General features: G+C 42.0%; 1 protein-coding gene and 1 long non-coding RNA gene across 6 annotated transcripts; one reads left to right on the forward strand and one right to left on the reverse strand.

Annotated features, from left to right (window-relative positions):
• Positions 1–2393: 2393 nt before the first annotated feature.
• LOC139353446 (uncharacterized) lies at positions 2394–3969 on the forward strand. Its single transcript, XR_011604719.1, has 2 exons — positions 2394–3281; positions 3343–3969. It is a non-coding gene; the product is annotated as an uncharacterized lncRNA (long non-coding RNA).
• LOC108013726 (solute carrier family 7 member 14) lies at positions 3279–18409 on the reverse strand. 5 transcript variants are annotated; one of them, XM_065868162.2, is made up of 14 exons: positions 18271–18409; positions 17955–18206; positions 8130–8255; positions 7916–8069; positions 7357–7488; positions 7199–7297; positions 6919–7127; positions 6552–6723; positions 6033–6216; positions 5379–5971; positions 4771–4936; positions 4466–4676; positions 4286–4382; positions 3279–3913 (listed from the first exon to the last, which is right to left on the reverse strand). In XM_065868162.2, exons 1-14 carry the CDS (start codon positions 18352–18354, stop codon positions 3651–3653), a joined length of 2742 nt encoding a protein of 913 aa, XP_065724234.2. In that variant the 5' UTR covers positions 18355–18409; the 3' UTR covers positions 3279–3650. The 5 variants fall into 5 exon arrangements, with proteins under 5 accessions (XP_065724234.2, XP_065724233.2, XP_016935156.2 ...); XM_065868161.2 differs by having other exon boundaries at positions 3279–3916; XM_017079667.4 differs by lacking the exons at positions 17955–18206; positions 18271–18409 and adding an exon at positions 11778–12296.
• Between the last annotated feature and the right edge of the window lie 45 nt (positions 18410–18454).

The following is an 18454-nucleotide window of genomic DNA, read 5'->3' on the forward strand; positions in this document are numbered from 1 at the left end:
TATATCTTTAAATATTTAATTCTTACAAAATATTTATTTATATTTTGTTATTTAGTTAGCCAACTAATAGATTTCCTGTATCTAATTAAAATTTCCCCCTGGACCGAATTATAGATCTTCTTCCCTCAGCTTTCCCATGAAAACAATCAACATTGAATATCCTAACAATTTTATTTTTTTAATATTCTCAAGAAATATCATTTAATAAGTTATTAACACATAAAACAAATCAAGAGTAGTATTTGAATTAAAAAATGTTTTGTTTTTCTTATATTTTAACATCATTTTCATTTCACTTTGGTTTGCTGTTTTTTTTGTTATCGATCCATTGAAATATATATATATATATCATCATCATATCGGGATTTTCCCATATATGTTGTATATTAATAGTTGCATATTAACTTCATTCTCTCTCGACTATCTCATCACCTTTTTTTCTCGTTTTTTCTCCTCAATTTCATCTTGTTTTTTTTTTTAATTTTTTAATAAATGAGTTCAGAATAATTTCAAAAATTTTGATGCTTCATTAGTAAAAGTTGTAAAGTTTGCTATTACACCTTAATTATATACACGTTTAAAATAAATCATATTCCAGTAATTCAGTCTTATGAAATAAACAGAAACTTAGGTACTTTATGTTCAGCTGGAAAATCAATCAATAAGGAAACAATCGTCTAAAGCCATTTCCAATCAATCAAACAATCAAATGTGGATTATTTCCAGTTTTGTTTTTCATATTTAGGCTTGGCTCTTAAGTAAACGGTCTGCTTCGTTTTCGGAATTATAATTCTCATATTGCTGTTCTTATTGTTGATCTGTTCCTTTTCTGTGTGCTTGTCTATGCGTGTTTGTGGGTGCAGTTAGGTTTTCCGTCACTTCCGCCTTTGGTTTTTCTGATTTGAATCTCATTCCGTTTGCAGTTTAGACACAGTGAGCATAGACCTTAGAGTACGTGTTTGTTCTCCGTTCGGGGTATTAAAAAAGTACGGAAATAATATTTGGTAGTAAAATGCATATTTTTTGTTAACGGAAGCTTTTGGTTTGTCCCTTCACACTTATCGATATATTGCACGTTATGTTGACTTTGTTGTTATTTGCTTTAAATTGGAACTGTAGAAAATCTATTAAAACTATCATATTCCCATAACATTTATCTTAACTTGGTGGTATCGAAAGAACCGAAAGGTGGAAGAGCAAGCTGCTTCAGCCCGCAGTTACTGGATTGCCTGTACTGTAACTTTTGTCACTTTCATAGTTGACTGACATATAGATGTACGGATGGTAACTCCTCTGAGCGCACACTCAACAGACAATTGGGATCCTTTTCCACCGATAAAACTGGAGTCCGTTTAAGAAAATGTTTAACAGTTCAAATAAACAGTTTGACCCAACTTGGTAACGAAAGCAAAACTTGGACTCTAGTAATCGGTAATCGGTGGTCAGGTATCGAAAAAATCGGATGAATGTGGGCTCGGCGAGTTCCGTTATTGTTATATCTCAACTTTAAGCTGTGTGGTAGGATATGTTATTCATTAGTTGTTACTTTTGTATCTGAGTTTCGTTTCCCTTTAGTTGCTTCTTTGCTGTATCTTATCTTGTTCATAAAAATATACATTCGCACTGTTTTTTATATTTTTTTGCCTGCCTGTATAGGTTGTGTATGTACAAATAGTGTTAGATTTAAGTTTTGAAAGGAATCAACGGAGTGTTAGTGAACTAAAGTAAGAATACATGTAAAGTACGTGGTGCAGGACCGTTGGGTGGCACTATATCTTAAGTAGTTGGTCCGGAAAGCTCCTCTTCGAAAACCCTAATATTGAGTAAGTTGAACATGGAACTCATTTTGTTTCGTTTCGGTCCTAGGACTTACTTATACATATGTTTTCTGCTACTGGTTCAAGAAGTGCAATGGTGCATTGATTTGGCACTCGAAATTTAAGGGATCAACTGAATGGAATCGAACGAAATCAGTCAAAATCAAAATATCGAATGTCTTAGACGGTACGTTTGTTTTGTATATAAATAGTGTTATTCTCTGTTGCGGGGCTAGATCGGATCGAAAGCTAGCCCTAGGTTATTGAGTTCTTGTTGCAATCTTTGATATTCGCTATTCGGATTCTTTCCTGTACAAAGTCGTGAAGTACAAAAGGAATAAATTATCATAAGTATTATTATTATTAAAAAGGTTGATTTTGCTTTAACTTTGCCATATACTTGTAATTTAGCTAAAAATAGTTATGCATGGTTTGCTTGTACATAGTATGTATATAAAGTGGAAAAAAGTATGCTTGTACATAAATGTTTTCATTATCATATTTGCTTTTGGTTTAAGTTATCATTGTGTTTATACATATTTGTAGTTATGCTTGCTTTTGTTTTATCCTTGGTTTAAGTTTGAATAGTTCAATAAATATTTTGTATTCTTTGGTATTTGTCTATATGGTAATTTTTATAAATATATATGCATATTTGTATAATTTTTTCTTGGTATTCCATTAGTAAAATGAATTGTATTACAACGAATGCGAAATGCCGCTTTAAAATGAGTTTTAGTTTAGCGCGAGCTTCTAGAATAAAAAACAAATAACATTCCGATAGAGTGAGTGAGACGGGACGGCCGTAGGCAGGGCGTACTGTACTGTAAAACCTCATGTCCAGGCGCCTTATCAAATGCATAGCATAAATATGTAAACAACAATATAGAATCAAAGGTACATAACGTTAGTGTTTAAGATCGTCAGTTGTGGGAGTCTGTGTGTGAGCCAATCCCAATTTTATGCAAAGATCGTCTTTGGTCAGAGGTCCAATATCATTTGGGGTTACGAAAGGTCTCCTCTGATCTCCTTCGGGGATCTCTTCACAAGCCCAGGGTTTTACGTTTATCGTGTTAGTCCCTTGTGAGTGTGGGTGTGGGGGTGGTGGTGCCTAAAATGTACAGTTGTGCATGGTAGCACCCCGACAACCACCTCACTGCCGTATAGGATATATCTGAACAATTTCAGAAATATGCATACATACATATGTATTATTGTGCCTGCCTTCCTGATTCCCCTGTGCTGAAAGCCGATTGACCAACGTCACCCAAAACGCTTGCCAATCGGAGTTGAGCACAATCGTTCATTGGTTATCGGTTATTTGTTATCTGTTATCTGTTGTCTGTGGCTTTGCTTATCGTCTATCGCTAATCGGTCGGCTTGGTATCAGGGTTCGGATAGTTGGAATTCGGCAACTTTGCTCTGTAACTCTTTGCTGAACTAATATAACCCATCGCTATATATGTAAATATATATTTGCTTGTATATATCAATATATATATATATATATGTGTATATTATATAGGGTGTATAACTCCGCCGCCCAGGGCACATGCACATGCCTTGTATACGGTATGCATCTGCAATTCGGTAACGACACGACACAGATCGCCATATGGTTAAACTTAACATCTCTAATCGTATTTACAAGTGAGTGAGCTGCACCCGACCGTCAAGATCCAGATCCATATCCAGATGAAGATCCAGAAAACTTGAGATCGAAGCTCATGATATCATTGTAGCATCACTCGGGAATCAGAGGGCATCATCGGGATTGGGAATCGGAATGGAACTGGAATGGGGATGGGGATTTATGTGGATGGGGTTCTTCACTTAGTCCTCCCACGTGGGGAACTGGCCCTCGTCCACAAACATGCTGAACTGGCCGGTGTACTGGCGTTCCATGGGAGGACCGCTGCCCGATCCCGATCCCGAACCCTTCGCCTGGCCAGGGATCGGGGGAGGTGGAACCGGTCGGCTGTGTCCCGTTTGGCTCCTGCCCGGTGGCTTCTCCGGCCCACTGGCCTGGCCACTCCTCGAGCTGCCCTGTGCCGACGACGAAGACGACGTGGTCTTTCCGTAGTTGTAGCGTTGCTCTGCTGGACACCAAAAATGAAATTGTATTAGGAAATATATTTCTATATATAGTATACCCCCCAAATTTGATTTTCAATCCCACCACTTTCCCAACTTACATTAATCTCATCAATTAAATTAAATTTACAAAAAAAAATCAATCATCCGCCATGTTGGGTTGTCTACATATATGAACTCTTAATTATATCGATTTCATCCTATCGAAAATATCGTAAAGTTTGATGTATCGAAACTTTAAATATCTATTAATATCGTTCTTATCGTTAAAATTTCGATATTCTTGAAAATGTATACAAAAAATAACCATAAATGCATAATATGATGATATTACATCAGGTAAAGAAATAATCATTTTCAGAATCTCCACTTACTCGAAGGATGCTTCACCTCCTTGCTGGCCCAGACGGGCTCGTGTGTCTGGTTGTACGATTGCTGATCCCACACGGCCTTCTCCTCAACGTTTTTGCTCTAAAAGAATAGAATAGCAATATAAATGGATGGGGGTTCGGTTTATGTTTGGATAGAACACCCAATCATCGGACAACACTCACATAGTCGACATGCAGCTCCAGGTCGTCGCTGGTCTGCTCCAGGCTGCTGTGCGTGATGCCGTAGTAGAAGTACATGATGAACCCCAGGGACATCCACACGGTGAAGCGGACCAGTGTGAGGATACTCAGCTTGAATATCAGGTAGATGTTCACGGTGATGGCGATGGCCGGGATGAAGGGGAGTCCGGGCGTGAGGAAGGCCAGCGCATACCTGGTCGAGATTGGAATCGGAGGATGAGATCGGAAGAGGGGGATTGTGGTTAGCTGCATTAGCCGATTGTATTGGCAAACGGTATTGTTATTACCTATTCTGCGGCTGCCTTGATATAATCAATAGTATCACAAATATGCCGATAAACAAAATGAAATAAATGAAGGCGGCGAGGCCACCGGACCACCCAATGGCCGCGAACAGGTCCAGGAAGAATATGAGACCGAACATGATGCCCACTAGCTTGGTGACGTACATGCCTGTTGGTTTGATTTCGATGTCGATGTTGGATTGGAAAAGCAAAAACAAAGAGTCAATTTCAATCGCAATTTTGTTGTTGTTGTGATGGGTTTTCAGCAGGAAACAAGGTTCCAACCTATACAAGTTACTTAAGATATATACCTAGGAAAAAACCCGTTTCTCTCGATCTCAGAGATGGGACAAGATCGATTGAAAAAACAAAAATCAGGTCTACTTTCATCTCTATTTCAATATCACTTTAATTGGAAAAACAAAAATAAAGACTACTTTCATCTCTATTTTAAGAACTTTTCATCTCGAAAAAGTGAGAGGAAGAATTCTCAAACAGACCACTTGTCTCTTAACCCTTTTCAAAAAATTAAAGATTCTAATGGAGAATTATATACTGTAATCATAACGATAGCTTTCGATTATGGATCTAAAACTTTTAAGGATACATACCACTCTCGGCGGTGGCCTGACCGGGATTGATCCAGGGAAAGAAGCCGGGGCACAGGTACGCGTAGTCGTGGATCTTCCGGGTGACGAAGTTCAGGCCCATGGCATCGAAGGCGGTGGCCTGTCCGGTGGGTCCGGTGGGTGCGCCATGTACACTGCCGTAGAACTTGTTCTCGGATCTATCGGACACCAGGAACTGATCGTCCCGCCCGCCCAGGAATCCCTCCGGGCTGTCGTCGATGAAGGAGTCGTCCGAGTCGGACATGCCGCGCGTGACCCGCTTGATGGTCAGCTTCCCGGGGACCTCGAGCACCTCGGCGGGCGTCACATGGGAGCGGGAATCGCTGGCCGTTCCGGGCGCCACCGGGGTGCGCAGCTGGGCCGGCAGCAGTTCCACCAGCGAGGTGCTGTGCGGCTGATAGCGAAGCACAAGGACACAGGTGGACACCAGTGTGTAGGCCAGCAGCGTCCCGATGGACATCATCTCAACGAGGATCTCCAGGCGCACGGTGAGTGCCACCAAAGCGGCAGCCAATCCACTGCCAATGGTCGCCAGCCCGGGCACATTGGTGCGCTGCCACAGTTGCGACAATTGCCTGGAGGGGATTGGAATCGAGATCTGCATTAGAGGAACTCTTTATCAACTCCAACACTCACCTGAAGATCAAACCATCCTGGGCCATCGCATAGATGACGCGCGGCATGGGGAACATGGAGCCGAACATGGCCACCGAGAGTCCAGCGGTGGCTCCGATGGCCACCACCGCCCGGCACTTGGGGGCATTCACGTACGACCACATCTGGACCAGCGCCGCACCCGTGTTGATGTGGTCATAGGGAACTGGAAAATGAAAGAAAAAAATTAGGGGGTTGAAAATTGGGTTCCTAAAATATTATAGGCTCATTATCGATAGGACATTTTGAGTAATGCCTTACAAAGATGTCCAAAGGATAATTGATAGTATTTCTGAATCAATTCTGAATCTTAAATATATTGTCACTTAAGACTCTGTGATTTTCGAAAACCTAGTGTGGCGCCTCCTTTTAACTAGTAAGCTATAACATATAGCTGTCATAAGAGCGAGAACAGTTATCTTACTTCCTGTTTTTAGAACTACATATCTTAAGTTAGGTAATATTGGACTATCTTACTCATAACTCATAACTCGTACTCACCCACTAAAGTTAGGACTAGACTAACGCTAACATAGGCGATTAGCACGACGACCAGGGAACCAACGATAGCTTTCGGAATGCTCTTTTGTGGATTGTGCGCCTCCTCGCCGGTTGTCGCGATAATATCGAAACCGATGAATGCGTAGAAACAGGTGGCAGCACCGGAAAATACCTGTAGTAAGAAGAAAATAAAATTCATAATGGGTTTGAAAACACCTGAAAGAGTGCCGAAATGTATGCTATGATATATTTTGTAGCTTTTTGTTCAGTAGCAATGCTTTTGCAGCATACTTTTGGGCACATGTTTTAATATATTGAAGTGATTTTAAATTTTTAAAGCGGTTTCGGTTGATGGATTGCTACTTACACCACTCCAGCCGTAGGGCAGGAATCCCTGGTGCTCCGACCACGTCTTTGTGTCCACGTAAAAAAGCCCGGCGGCCATTACGAACACCCACGTGGCCAGGTTGACAGCGTTGAGTGAGTGATTGAAGATGACCGACTTGCTGGCACCCATCGCCAGGACGCAGGTCATGAGCAGCGTAATGCCGAAGGCAATAAAGTCCGGTGGTTTGCCTGTGAATTAAGGATGAAAATATAGATATAGATAGGGAAATCGAAACCCATCGATCGTCTAAAACACTCACCGAATATCGTGCCAATAGACTCGCTTATCGTTCGCGCTATGGCATTGCCGGTCAGGGAATCGAAACTAGAACTTAACGCACAGGCACAGGCACTTGTTCCTATCCAGAAATCACAGTCAATACCAAAGGGACCTTCGATTACTCCGCAAAATACTCACCTATCAGATATTCCAATATCATGTTCCAACCAATTATAAAAGCTACGAATTCTCCAACCGCCACATATGAATACATATAGGCCGAGCCAGATGTGTGGGGCACACGAACGCCAAACTCTGCATAGCAAGCGCCTATGGATTGTTAAATCGGGATATATATATCAGATCACAAAGTTGTGGGGAGGAATCAACTGAGAAACTGGACCAATTGCAAAATAAATTCACTCAGAAATGTTAGGAACGTAAGGAAGCTAAGATATGAAATATCGCCTTCTCATTTATTCGAGAAAAAATGTTCTTGATATTAAGAAAAAAAAGTACTCAAATGTTTCTTAAAATTTTGATAAAATCTATTTAGGTTTCTTTTTGAGACGAAAGCAGTTTCGATTTTGATTATCTGAGATGGAATCGAGAGAACAGTTTTAGTTCGGAATGTACAATGTACACTTTGCATATAATGTACTTAGTTTATTAAACGAATGCAATCAACTTTGATATCAAGGCATCTTCTACAAATTGGTCCAATCAATCAGTGCAAAGTAGAAAGGAGCTCGTTTACCTGAGAAAATACTCGCTATGGCGGCTATAATAAAACTAATAATCACTCCGGGTCCGGCTATCTTCTGGGCCACCATGCCGGCCACCAGGTACATGCCCGTTCCGCAGCAGGATCCGATGCCCAGCGAGGTCAGGTCCAAAGTGTTGAGACATTTCTGGAGGGCAAGAAGCATATTTAAGGACTGCAGGGATACTTAAAACCGGGCTCATCTCACCGTTAGCTTGGGCTTCTGTGGCTGTGCGTTGCCGTCCTGCAGCTGCTTCACGTCCTTGGTGCGGATGAGCTTGGGCAGAAGCGTCGTCGAGCTGACTCCCGGCGGCAGAGGCACCCTGAACTTGACCTGGAATCGGAGCAGCAGCACAATTAATTCGAGGACCCACGTTCGCGCAGATGCTATTGAAAGATGAGTGCCATCGAGGGGGAGGACGAGGAGGAGGAGGAGGAGGAGCATGTGGAGGAGGGGGTGCCGCCCAACCATTCAGAACCCACAAAAAGCGAGTGTTCTCCACTGATAACCGATGCCAGAATGGGGGAAATTGAGTGACAGGAAATAGCGGACCGGAAGGAGAGGTCCTGACAATCGATATTTGCAACAAGTTCTGTCGGTCCTTGCAGCCAGTTTTTTACACTCAAAAAAAATATATACATATGAAATTTGATTTGAGCAAATTGGGAAAATTGTCATTCGTATATTATGGAACAAATGATAGTTTAACTTGAAGATTATATAAAATTCATTTTAATAAAGTATCTTGGCTCCTTAAATCTTAATGAAAGCCAATCTTTACAAATAATAAATGGAACACTTTTGTTGCACGGTTTATCATGTATTTACTTAGTTTAATAGTGTATGTTTTTGTTATTGTTTTATTAAAATAAAATAAATAAATAAACTAAATCCTCCATCTGCCAAGTTGAAAATTGGAGACACACAGACTTTGAGATATAGGAAAAATATTTGTTTGTTAATTAAGATGACTTTTGAAAGCTACTGCGATCCAAGTTTAACTATCACCAGCATAAATTCCTCGAAATGTCAGATTCTCAAGAACTCGGACCAATTACTAAAATACTTTAATCTTACCATTAGGTCAAACCATTTCTAAAAATACAAACAGCCTGTTGTCGTTCATATAAACATAAATACACATAAATCGTATGCACTTTAAGCAAAAAAAAATAATTGTTTCTAAATAAATTCAACCTGTAAAAATTTAAGCTAAATTATGGAAATTCGACGGTACTTTAGAAAAACTAATATTTTTATTGCAATTCCAACAAAAATATTTTTTCCTTACTTTTTGCAATGATTTTGGAAACACTGGCATATCCTTGATTTTTTGCACACACTGAATTAAAATGTTTAAACGGGCTCAATCAAAATCACCATAGATTGAACTAGAAAGCAATTATTTCGTTGCCCAGAGCGAAGAAATGGACGTTTCAAACTCCTGCAGACTCGCTCCACAACTGATTCCTGTTCTCTGCTCCCAATTGAGGAAATGGCTCGTAAAGGGGAGCTCGCTGCATTCATTTCAGGAAGAGCCTTTGATGTCAGCTGCAGTGGCCGACATCATTTGCTCCCCAGCTTTCCCAGTTAAATGCCATGTCAGCGGGTAGGCAGTCGACCGCAGATGCGGCCACGAGATGCCTCCGCCTGCGCCTTCACTTCCATTTCCATATCCACCTCCATTTTCATTTTCATTTTCATTTCCATCTCCACACTGGTACACATAGTGGGTAAGTTGGTAAGTGGGTAACTGGGTAAGTGGGTGCGTGGGCGCCTTGGCTCAGTTCCGGGAACTGGAAAGCCATCATCCACAACCACGACAACGGGCCAGTCCTTGACGCAATCAAAGCCACCAAGGCAGTAGCCTCCAATGCCCGCTGCATCCTCCACTGCGCATCCCATGTCCCGTGTCCCATCTCCCATGTGCGATGTTGTCCTTCGACTCGCCAACGCTTCGCCCTTTGTATTCCAATGAGTACCAGCTGCCCCATAAATTGATAACCCAGCAAAGGGCATTTTAGTTCTAGCATATAGTTTGTAAAGCACCCCAGATCTTTGTTAGGAAGTCCTATACCAAAAAAACATGTCCAATTCTTCACTTCAAACCTTTTAGAATAATTTATAATGGTATTTCTTTTTTGAGCCAAGTCATCCCAAATAAGATATAAGCTTCGAAGTCTAGGGTATTTTTGTTTCGTCTCTAACAACAGTCCTCTTTCTGGACCTTTTTCTAAGCTTTCCCCTTTCTTTTTTTAACAATTTGGCGTTATTAATGGCTCGCAAGTGTCAGGGGATGAGCAGCAATTGCAGTGGCAGCAGCACAAAAGGTCACGCCGCCGAAGAAAGGGGCTGACTTCCTGGGGGACTTTAATCTGGAGGGGGATTCCTGCTTTCCCTGGTTCCTAGATAAGCCAAGTCGAAGTGAAGGCGGCGTCTCGAAATAGAATATAATGCTGCTACTGAGAAAATCTTTTGCACAGGGAGAATTACAACTCAACTTTGGTATTTAAATAGAGGTTTTAACTAATTCTTGAAAACAGAAGAAATACATTTACACTTCTTATATAAGAAACGATTTTTCAAAGTCAAATATAAAAGATTAACTAAAGTTCGGACGGACAGCATTTTTACTCAATTTTGGAATTTTAATAGAGGTTTTAAAAAATTTTCAAAAACGAAAGATAATGCATATGTATTATGCATATAAGAAAAGATTTTTTTAAATTCAAATATAAAAGATTAACTAAAGTTTTATTTATAAAAAAGTTACCAATTTGAAATTCTGTTTACAGACCTTGATTAATGTATTAGCCATTAATAATAATTAAATCTCTCTTTTTTAAAGTGTAATACACTATAACAGATCCTTTACTAATAATAAATAGTTTAATTAACTGCGTTTTCCCCTCATTAGGATGCCCATATTTTTGTTTTTCTCAGTGTGTAACAATGTGTAGCATACTTTTTGGGCGGCTAAGCTCGTCTTGCATTGAGCCACACACTGCGTATGAGCGATATTGTCATAACAAAGCTCAGGCTCTCGCCATCCCGCTCGCACCTAATCCTGACCAAAAACACATGCTTTTGAGAGTGGAACTCCCGGATTCCCTGTTTCCATATTCCGGATATGGAGTGCCAGTGGAACTGGGGGACTTGATCTAGAGTCGAGCGGCTCCAATTACAGATGCGGCTCTAAAGGGCCAGCGCAACAGAAGTGGCAATAAAGATAACGCCGAGCCAAAAAAAAAGGGGGGTGTATTTTTTTTTTGTTTTTTTTATGCTATGGCATTGAAGCTTGGTGTAAGTGTGGGTGTAAGTGAGGCTCTTGTTGTTGTTGCTGCGACTTCTTTGCTCGTTCGTCGATTACTTACTCGTCTGTGTGCCTGTGTGGGTGAGATGTGGAGAGCTTCTTCTTCTTGTCAAATGGATTTGCATAAGTCCACGGCACACCACATCACACACACACACACATGCTTTAGCTTTCGCCTTTCTCTCTACGAGTGTGAGTGTGTGTGCGTCGGCGTTCGGCATCATAATGACCTTTTTGAGGCATACCATTACAAGGGAGCTCCATTAACACACGCACACTGCGTACATGTTCGAATGTCTGTGGTTGTTTGTATGTGCCTGTGGGAGTGTGTGTGTGTGAGTAAAGTGTAGAGTGTAGATGAGGGGGCTCCAATTTTAGCAGTGACCAAAAACTCTGTGTCAGATTCAGTGGAGAAATAAAAATACACTTTTCAGTTTGTGGGGAGGGGGGAGGGGGATGGAGGGTAGGGAGCATGATGGTTCCAGGTTTTTGTTTGTTTTTTGCTTTCTTTTTTGGTCTTTTTACGGTTTTTTGTCGCTTACCTTTTCCAGCACCAACAACAAATCCGACGGCTTCATTTCGCTTTTGTCTCTCGGCCCTCAACAGTTACTAATAAAAAGGTGGCTGGGTGGGTGGTTAGGGGGCTGGGGTTTGGGTTTCAATGGTGGTGGAGAATTCGGCGATTGTTGCACTTGAAAGGGTCCTTCCGCTTCTCTGGTTCTCAGCTTCTAGTGCTTGCTTTTTGCTCGTTCGCTCGCTCTCTCTCGCTCTCTCTCTATCCCTGTGTGTGTGTGTGTTATCCCTTATCCTTTATCCCTATCCTTGGCCTTATAGCCGTATCTTTATCTGGGGGAGCGGCGCTGGCTGGGGATCCTGGCTGTTGTTACCGTTACTGCTGCTGTTGCTGCTGCTGCTGCTGTTGCTTCTTTGTGCCTCACATTGATTTTTGTCAGCAGCGTCATTCTATATTCAACAGTTTACGGCTGAAGGACCCGCGCCCGTTGATTCCGCTCGCGTATTCGCATTCAATTTTCACTTTCGGTTTTTCGCCAGCAGCACACTGTCACAGTCACAGTCACTGTCACTTTCTCTATCTATCGCTATCTCTATCGCCCAGCCGCTCCTGTTGTTGCGCGCCTTTGCCTTCGCCTTCACGTGGCCCCAACACACACGCACACACGCGCACACTCGTTAATATATATGTATATGTATGCGTATATATGTATACTTGTATCTTATATCCTTCTAACCGTTACCGTTACCGTTGCACGCACTCACGCACTGAGACACACACACGCACACACAAACAAAATCAAATCAAATGCCAATGTCTTCTGCTCAGAAGGAATATGGAATATTATTATTATTTGTCCTGGTCACCACACCACCTTCGTCCTTCGTTATTCTCTTCTTTTGCCTTCGTTTTTTTTGGCCACGTTTCTTTTGCAGGCGGTCGAGCTTCTCGCCTATTCGGTATTCGGTGAATGAATGCCAGCGATTTTTCCGTGTCTATCACTTTTTTGTGTGGAGCGAAGCAGCGAGTTTGCTGGTCTTGGTTCGCCTACTGGCCCGCTCCTGCAGAAGAGCTTTCGTCCTTACAGCATTACATGCGTGCGATGCGGCGAATGGCGAATGGTGAATGGCGAATGGTGAATGGTGAAAGGCGAAAGGCTAACGGTGAACGTTAAACGATCTGGCAACGCTGCGGAGAGCACAGGAAGTTTCCTCTATCTATAACAGAGTTGTCCTTCCAAAGCTACAAGTTACCCGACTTTCGATTTCTATTTCTCTCTCCGCTCTCCACTCTCCACTCTTAACTCTCCCTCTCTCGCACGCACCAAAGTAGGCAACGGAAAGTGCAAGCAGCGAGAGCGCAGACGCAGCACCCACCCCCTCTCCGCTCCCTTTGTCACATGTGTATGCGTGTGTGTGCCAGAGAGACGCTCAAGGATATGCAAATACACACACGCACACACCTACTCCCCAGAGGCGCCGCTTTCATGGGAACTGTATTGTGTAACGGGATTGAGCAGCATATGTGTGCGCACCTGTTAACTGCTGTTTGCTATTTACTGTTACCTGTCTGCCACCCACCGCCCACCGCCATTTGCCATTCACCATACACCACACACCATTCACCATCGTGAGTAGCGCACCGCTTATCTCGCATCTCGCAATTAAAGTTGCCCAAAGCTCGCCCATCAAGCGGGATAATCGCGTGCTTGTGCCCACTAGATGGCGCGCCTATCTGAAGGATTTGTGGTTCCGAGAAATTGCACTTTCAAGGCACTCTACAGGATCCAACGCTTTGAAGGTCCTTGAAGATTCCATTTTGTATGCCATTTCGATGCCACTGTAACTGTGAATTTAATCTGCATATCGCTTTTGCTCAAAAATGGTACGAAAATTATTTTAAAATGTTTATTTCGACTTATTTTGTTCAATTTTGATGTTTATTGAAAAATTTGATGCATTTTATGTACTATTCCATATAAAATGAGCCCTTAATTCTGAAATTGGCTCCTTAATGATGATTTAGCTTTCATTTCAGAAGTTAAATCAATTAAATTAATTGCTTTTTCAATACATCAATTGTTCTTTCGACTATCCAGCTGTTTCTACTAACGAACTACCTGCGATATATGCCATATTTGGTTTAAATTAGAAGCTAGAAGATGGTGTTCTGATTTCGATTTAAACACCGGCTTATATTCCCCAATACGCCCATAAGCAATTGATTAGAAATGGTACTCATTTCAATAATATTCTGTATTAATTTTAACTTGTTAGACCTTGAAAGGTGTTTTACAGGGTATAGTAATCGAAAAACAAACTTATTGGCAATAAACCAGAAGAAAATTATAGTCGCGCCAGTCGAACTTTGTATGTATCATAATTTGAACATTTTCGAAAACGTTACAAATCGCATTCCAAGAACAATACCCATGGTATATGTAAAACAGTATGTTCTACCCCCAATGGCATTGCCAAGAATCCGTGGCCGCAGACTCATCCGTATGTCCGTATGTCTGTATCTGTATCTCTGTCTTTATATATGTATCTCGGAGCGTTGCAAGTATCTCAGTATCTTTGCGCTTTATAGCTATTGGTTTTTGGTCGTTTGTTGGCTGCCGCTTTCCGTTTTGAAACAAAAATGAGTACAAGGGTTATTTTTAGAACTAAAATTTTCTTGATTTTTACTCGTTAACATTGCTTACGCTCCGTTCTGTAGTTGCTGTCAGTCCGTCTGCAGCCAAACCCCCCTGCCCCCTTGCCCCCTTGCCCCCCGCCCCTGCCCCGTGCCCCCTGCTCGAAATTTCCTACGTTGGCGTCACGATCGTGAATGTAGCTGTAGCTGTAGCTATAATCTGTATCTGTACGTCTGTATGTGCATCCGTAGCGGTATGCCTGTATTTGTATCTGAATCTGAATCTGTTTCATTTCTTCGGGTCCGGTGATCTTCAGCGTGGACTGCAAGATCTTTCCTCCCCCAATCCCGATGGCAACTTAAGTAACATTAGTTTCGATAGTTTCAGCCCTGCATCAAGCATATAGATAGGAACATGTGTGTACACTTGGAATAAATTCAAACTTTTCGAACTGTCTTTGGTAATATCCGGGGAAAATGTATTTGGGCCTTTTTAGAATTCATTTTAAAATTCCAAATTAGGTCAATAAGTGTATGATTTTAAGGGATCTTAACTCATACTTGATTTTAAAGATTATAAAATATAACACTTTAAGCGCAAAATTCGAGATGTACTAAGTTATTACCAATAGGATGTTAGGGTTTAACTCTAAGTATTTAAAAAAAAATATGGTAGGAATACAAAATCTTAACGATGATAGATTAATATTCGAAATTTCAGAAAAACTAAATATAAATGGTTTTACTCATATCCTGTTCGATATAGGACGTGTAAGGTCGGTTTTGTTAAGTGTGCGCCATGGACTGACAGATGTTCGGATGGGTGAGTGCATGTGGCCGATTTACATGGGATTGGATGCGATGCTTTTACTTTTACACACTGCAACAGCACCGGCAGCAACAAGATCTCCTCTCGAGATCAGCGGGGTACGTTTAACGAACGTTTTTTGCCAATGACAGGCAGCGACGAGAGTATGTACATAAGATTTATAGTTGCTATTTTTAAAGCGGCGTATTAAGAACCGTAGACTAGGGACCAGAAGCAGTCTACTACCACCGATCCGAACCGCTGCGAACGACCATAACACTCGGTTCGAGTGAAGTATAGGGAACTTTACGCGTCTCCCTTTCGGGGGTCATGAAATGGGGGTTGTTGAACTCGTAGTTTTTGACTGAAATTTGGAGCAAGCTAGACTGCGCTATGTGGAAAATTCGCTACGCCAGTATGGATACCCTTTTGAACACCCCAAGCAAGAACCAGGTAATGGTAGCTAAAAGGGTAACCAATTTCGGAATACCCAGTTCGGAGTACCCAATTCGAAGTACCCAGTTAGGAATATCCAATTGGGAATACCTAGTTCGGAACACCCAGATCGGAGTACCTACTTGGAAAAACCCAGTTCTGAATACCCAGTTCGGATTATCCAGTTCGGAATGCCCAGCTCGGAATACGAGATCGGAGTACCTAGTTCGGGATATCCAATTCAAAATAATCAGTTAGAGATACTAACTTCGAAATACCCAGCTGGGAGTACCCAGTCCAAAAAATCCAAGTCGGAATACCCACTTCGGAATACCTAGTTCGGAATACCCAGATAAGAATACCCATTTCGGAAAATACGATTCGGAATAACTAGTTCGGAAAAGGCTTAATTTTTCACATAAGAAGTAAAAAATCTTTAATCATAGCTTGCGCAAAACCCCGACCGATATTACCAAGTCGGAGACCATTGATTTTGATATGCATTGGGTGCTTCTAAGCACATGCAGATGTATGCACTACTATCGTTCGGGTGAGTGTCTATAAAAGCGGCCGTCGTTATTTGGTTTTGGGCTTTGTTCGCCCACCTTTGACACCTCTCCTCGCTGGGCGATTTTCATTGATTACTATTTGCCTGCCTGATTCACATTTCTATCCGAACGTTCGGTCAACGATCACTTTTCGAGGCATATGGTCATGGAAAATGCCCTGATCGTAACCGAAACGCCTGACGCTCGTTGGATTTGGAAATGGAAAAGAAATTGGAATGGAATGGTTTTGGGTTGGATTGGATTGGGTGGTGTTGCTGGGGCCGTACAAAATTTACTCACGGCCCCACCGTTATTTTTAATTTTTAGTACATATACCACACAGAGGCGTGCACATACACACCAATCGAAATACAGGCGTACCAACGTATGCTCTGGCAACGATCGTATTCTATTTGTAATCCAAAATAAGTGTACGTATCTGTAGCTGTATCTGCATCCGAACTAGAACTATGTGGTTCGCTTTACGATCTCTCGTTGCCCACTCTCTTTGCCACTCAGCCGGCGAACGCTTTTCATTTGAATGTCTTCTTTGTGCTTCGTATCGAGGGTACTTGTACTGGTAGTACAGCCACATCCACAGCCTGCAGCCCCCATATGAATATCTTACAGCTACAAGTCACAACAAGACCGGCCTGGAACTATGTAATAGCTTTCGACCGATCGCCAGAATCGGACGAAGCTCCGAATTCGGAATTTGGGCACTTAGATCCCAGGCACACAAGCTCAAAATCAAGTTGCTCAGCGGCGTAGTTTCGATAATCTCTCGACTCTCAAATAAAACAAAAACAGTGTTAGACCGGAGCGGGGTTATCTCCGACCCAATGACTTATCACTGTAGCTTGGTAGTTGGTCCGTAGACTCGACTCAGTTCCGATCTCAAAAACCATACGCAACCAACTTTTTTATAAGTCTACGTTTTGATTAGAAATACATTGTATGTATATGTATGTTTAACATTTGTTTGAACTACATCCGAACTTCACTCCTGTTATGGATTGTATGTTCTGCGATCAAAAAGATTAAAGCCCAATCAATTTTTATAACGCAAACTATAAGTTCTAATCGTCGAATAAATTTTCACCTTGCCTTTGAAGGCAATAGGATCCAACTCAAAACTTCCTGAAGAATTCACGCTTGAAATGGAAACGACGGGTATGGAGGTAATTCGTGAGGAATTCAAACCAAAACAAGAAAGAACTCTATTGCTAGGTGCACCGACTGTTAGGTATCCTGTATGCATGTAAAGGACTCCAATCCTTAAATGGTAAACCACTTCTTAAACAATGGTGCGATGGGAACCATTTTAAGCATGTTCATTGAAAGTGAATTAAATGAATGGTCTAGTCCAAGTTACATTGAGTGCTGGTAACAACTAAAACTTATTCATTAGTGAAAAAAGAGGTATTTTACAATATTGTTACGTTTTACATGATCCAAGTCAAGGTATTGTGTAGTATTTACCAACATGAACTAATTCATAACATATAGTAGGCTAACCAATAGGTTGCTAGCGTATGATGGTAGTTGATATCCTGGTGCGATTTGGCCAATGCTCGAGATGCAGTTTCGCTGCAGAGATCATCAACCCAGAAGCCGACACCGAAACAGAAGTCAACGCCAACCGATCGCATCCACTTGGGGTGGCCACCGTACCACAGAACATACTTGTATCTATATTTAGGCTACGACTTTTCCCATTTGGCCCTTTATAGATCTACAGATTCATCTTCATCTCTTACCATACCATACCATACCGTACCATCTCATCACATCCCGTCCCGAATCGATCCGAACCGAACACATGCGCAGCGCTGTCGTGAGAAGTATGGGTGTCCATGGGTATAGTACAGTATGCGTTGTTTCTAGAGTAGGAATCGAATCGGAGTAACTGCTTCCCTCTTCGGGATCGTTGAAATCTTGCTTGCTCCGATCGGATCTGCTGCCCCCGCTCTCCGCCGCCTCCTCCTCTCCTTCTCTCTTCGGTTGCCGTAGTCGCCGCCTCTGCCCGATTCTATAAGTAGACATTTGTACATACATACATGCATGAATTTACATATTCGTGTATATTTATATACCCAAAGTGGATGGGTGTGTGTGTGTGTGTGTGTGTGCTCGGAACACATGTGCACCCCAGAAGGCATCGGCATCGCCATAGCCATCGCCTCTCCGCCGCAATCTACCAGGTTAGAGCGGAGCAGTCCCGTTCCGTTTCGTTCCGTTATGTTCCGTGCGCCGAGGAGCGATCGTCCGCCTAACGAT

This window comes from Drosophila suzukii, chromosome X (genome assembly GCF_043229965.1).
Source record: "Drosophila suzukii chromosome X, CBGP_Dsuzu_IsoJpt1.0, whole genome shotgun sequence".
Classification (NCBI taxonomy): domain Eukaryota; kingdom Metazoa; phylum Arthropoda; class Insecta; order Diptera; family Drosophilidae; genus Drosophila; species Drosophila suzukii.

Excerpts from the sequence above, each read along its gene's own strand:
- LOC108013726 (XM_065868161.2), bottom strand. The coding sequence starts at position 18,354 with ATGGCTATGGCGATGCCGATGCCTTCTGGGGTGCACATGTGTTCCGAG. Across the intron at positions 6,217-6,551 it reads TCTAGTCCTAACTTTAGTGG|TTCCCTATGACCACATCAAC; the intron begins GTGAGTACGAGT and ends TTCATTTTCCAG. Across the intron at positions 4,677-4,770 it reads TCAAGGCAGCCGCAGAATAG|GTATGCGCTGGCCTTCCTCA; the intron begins GTAATAACAATA and ends AATCTCGACCAG.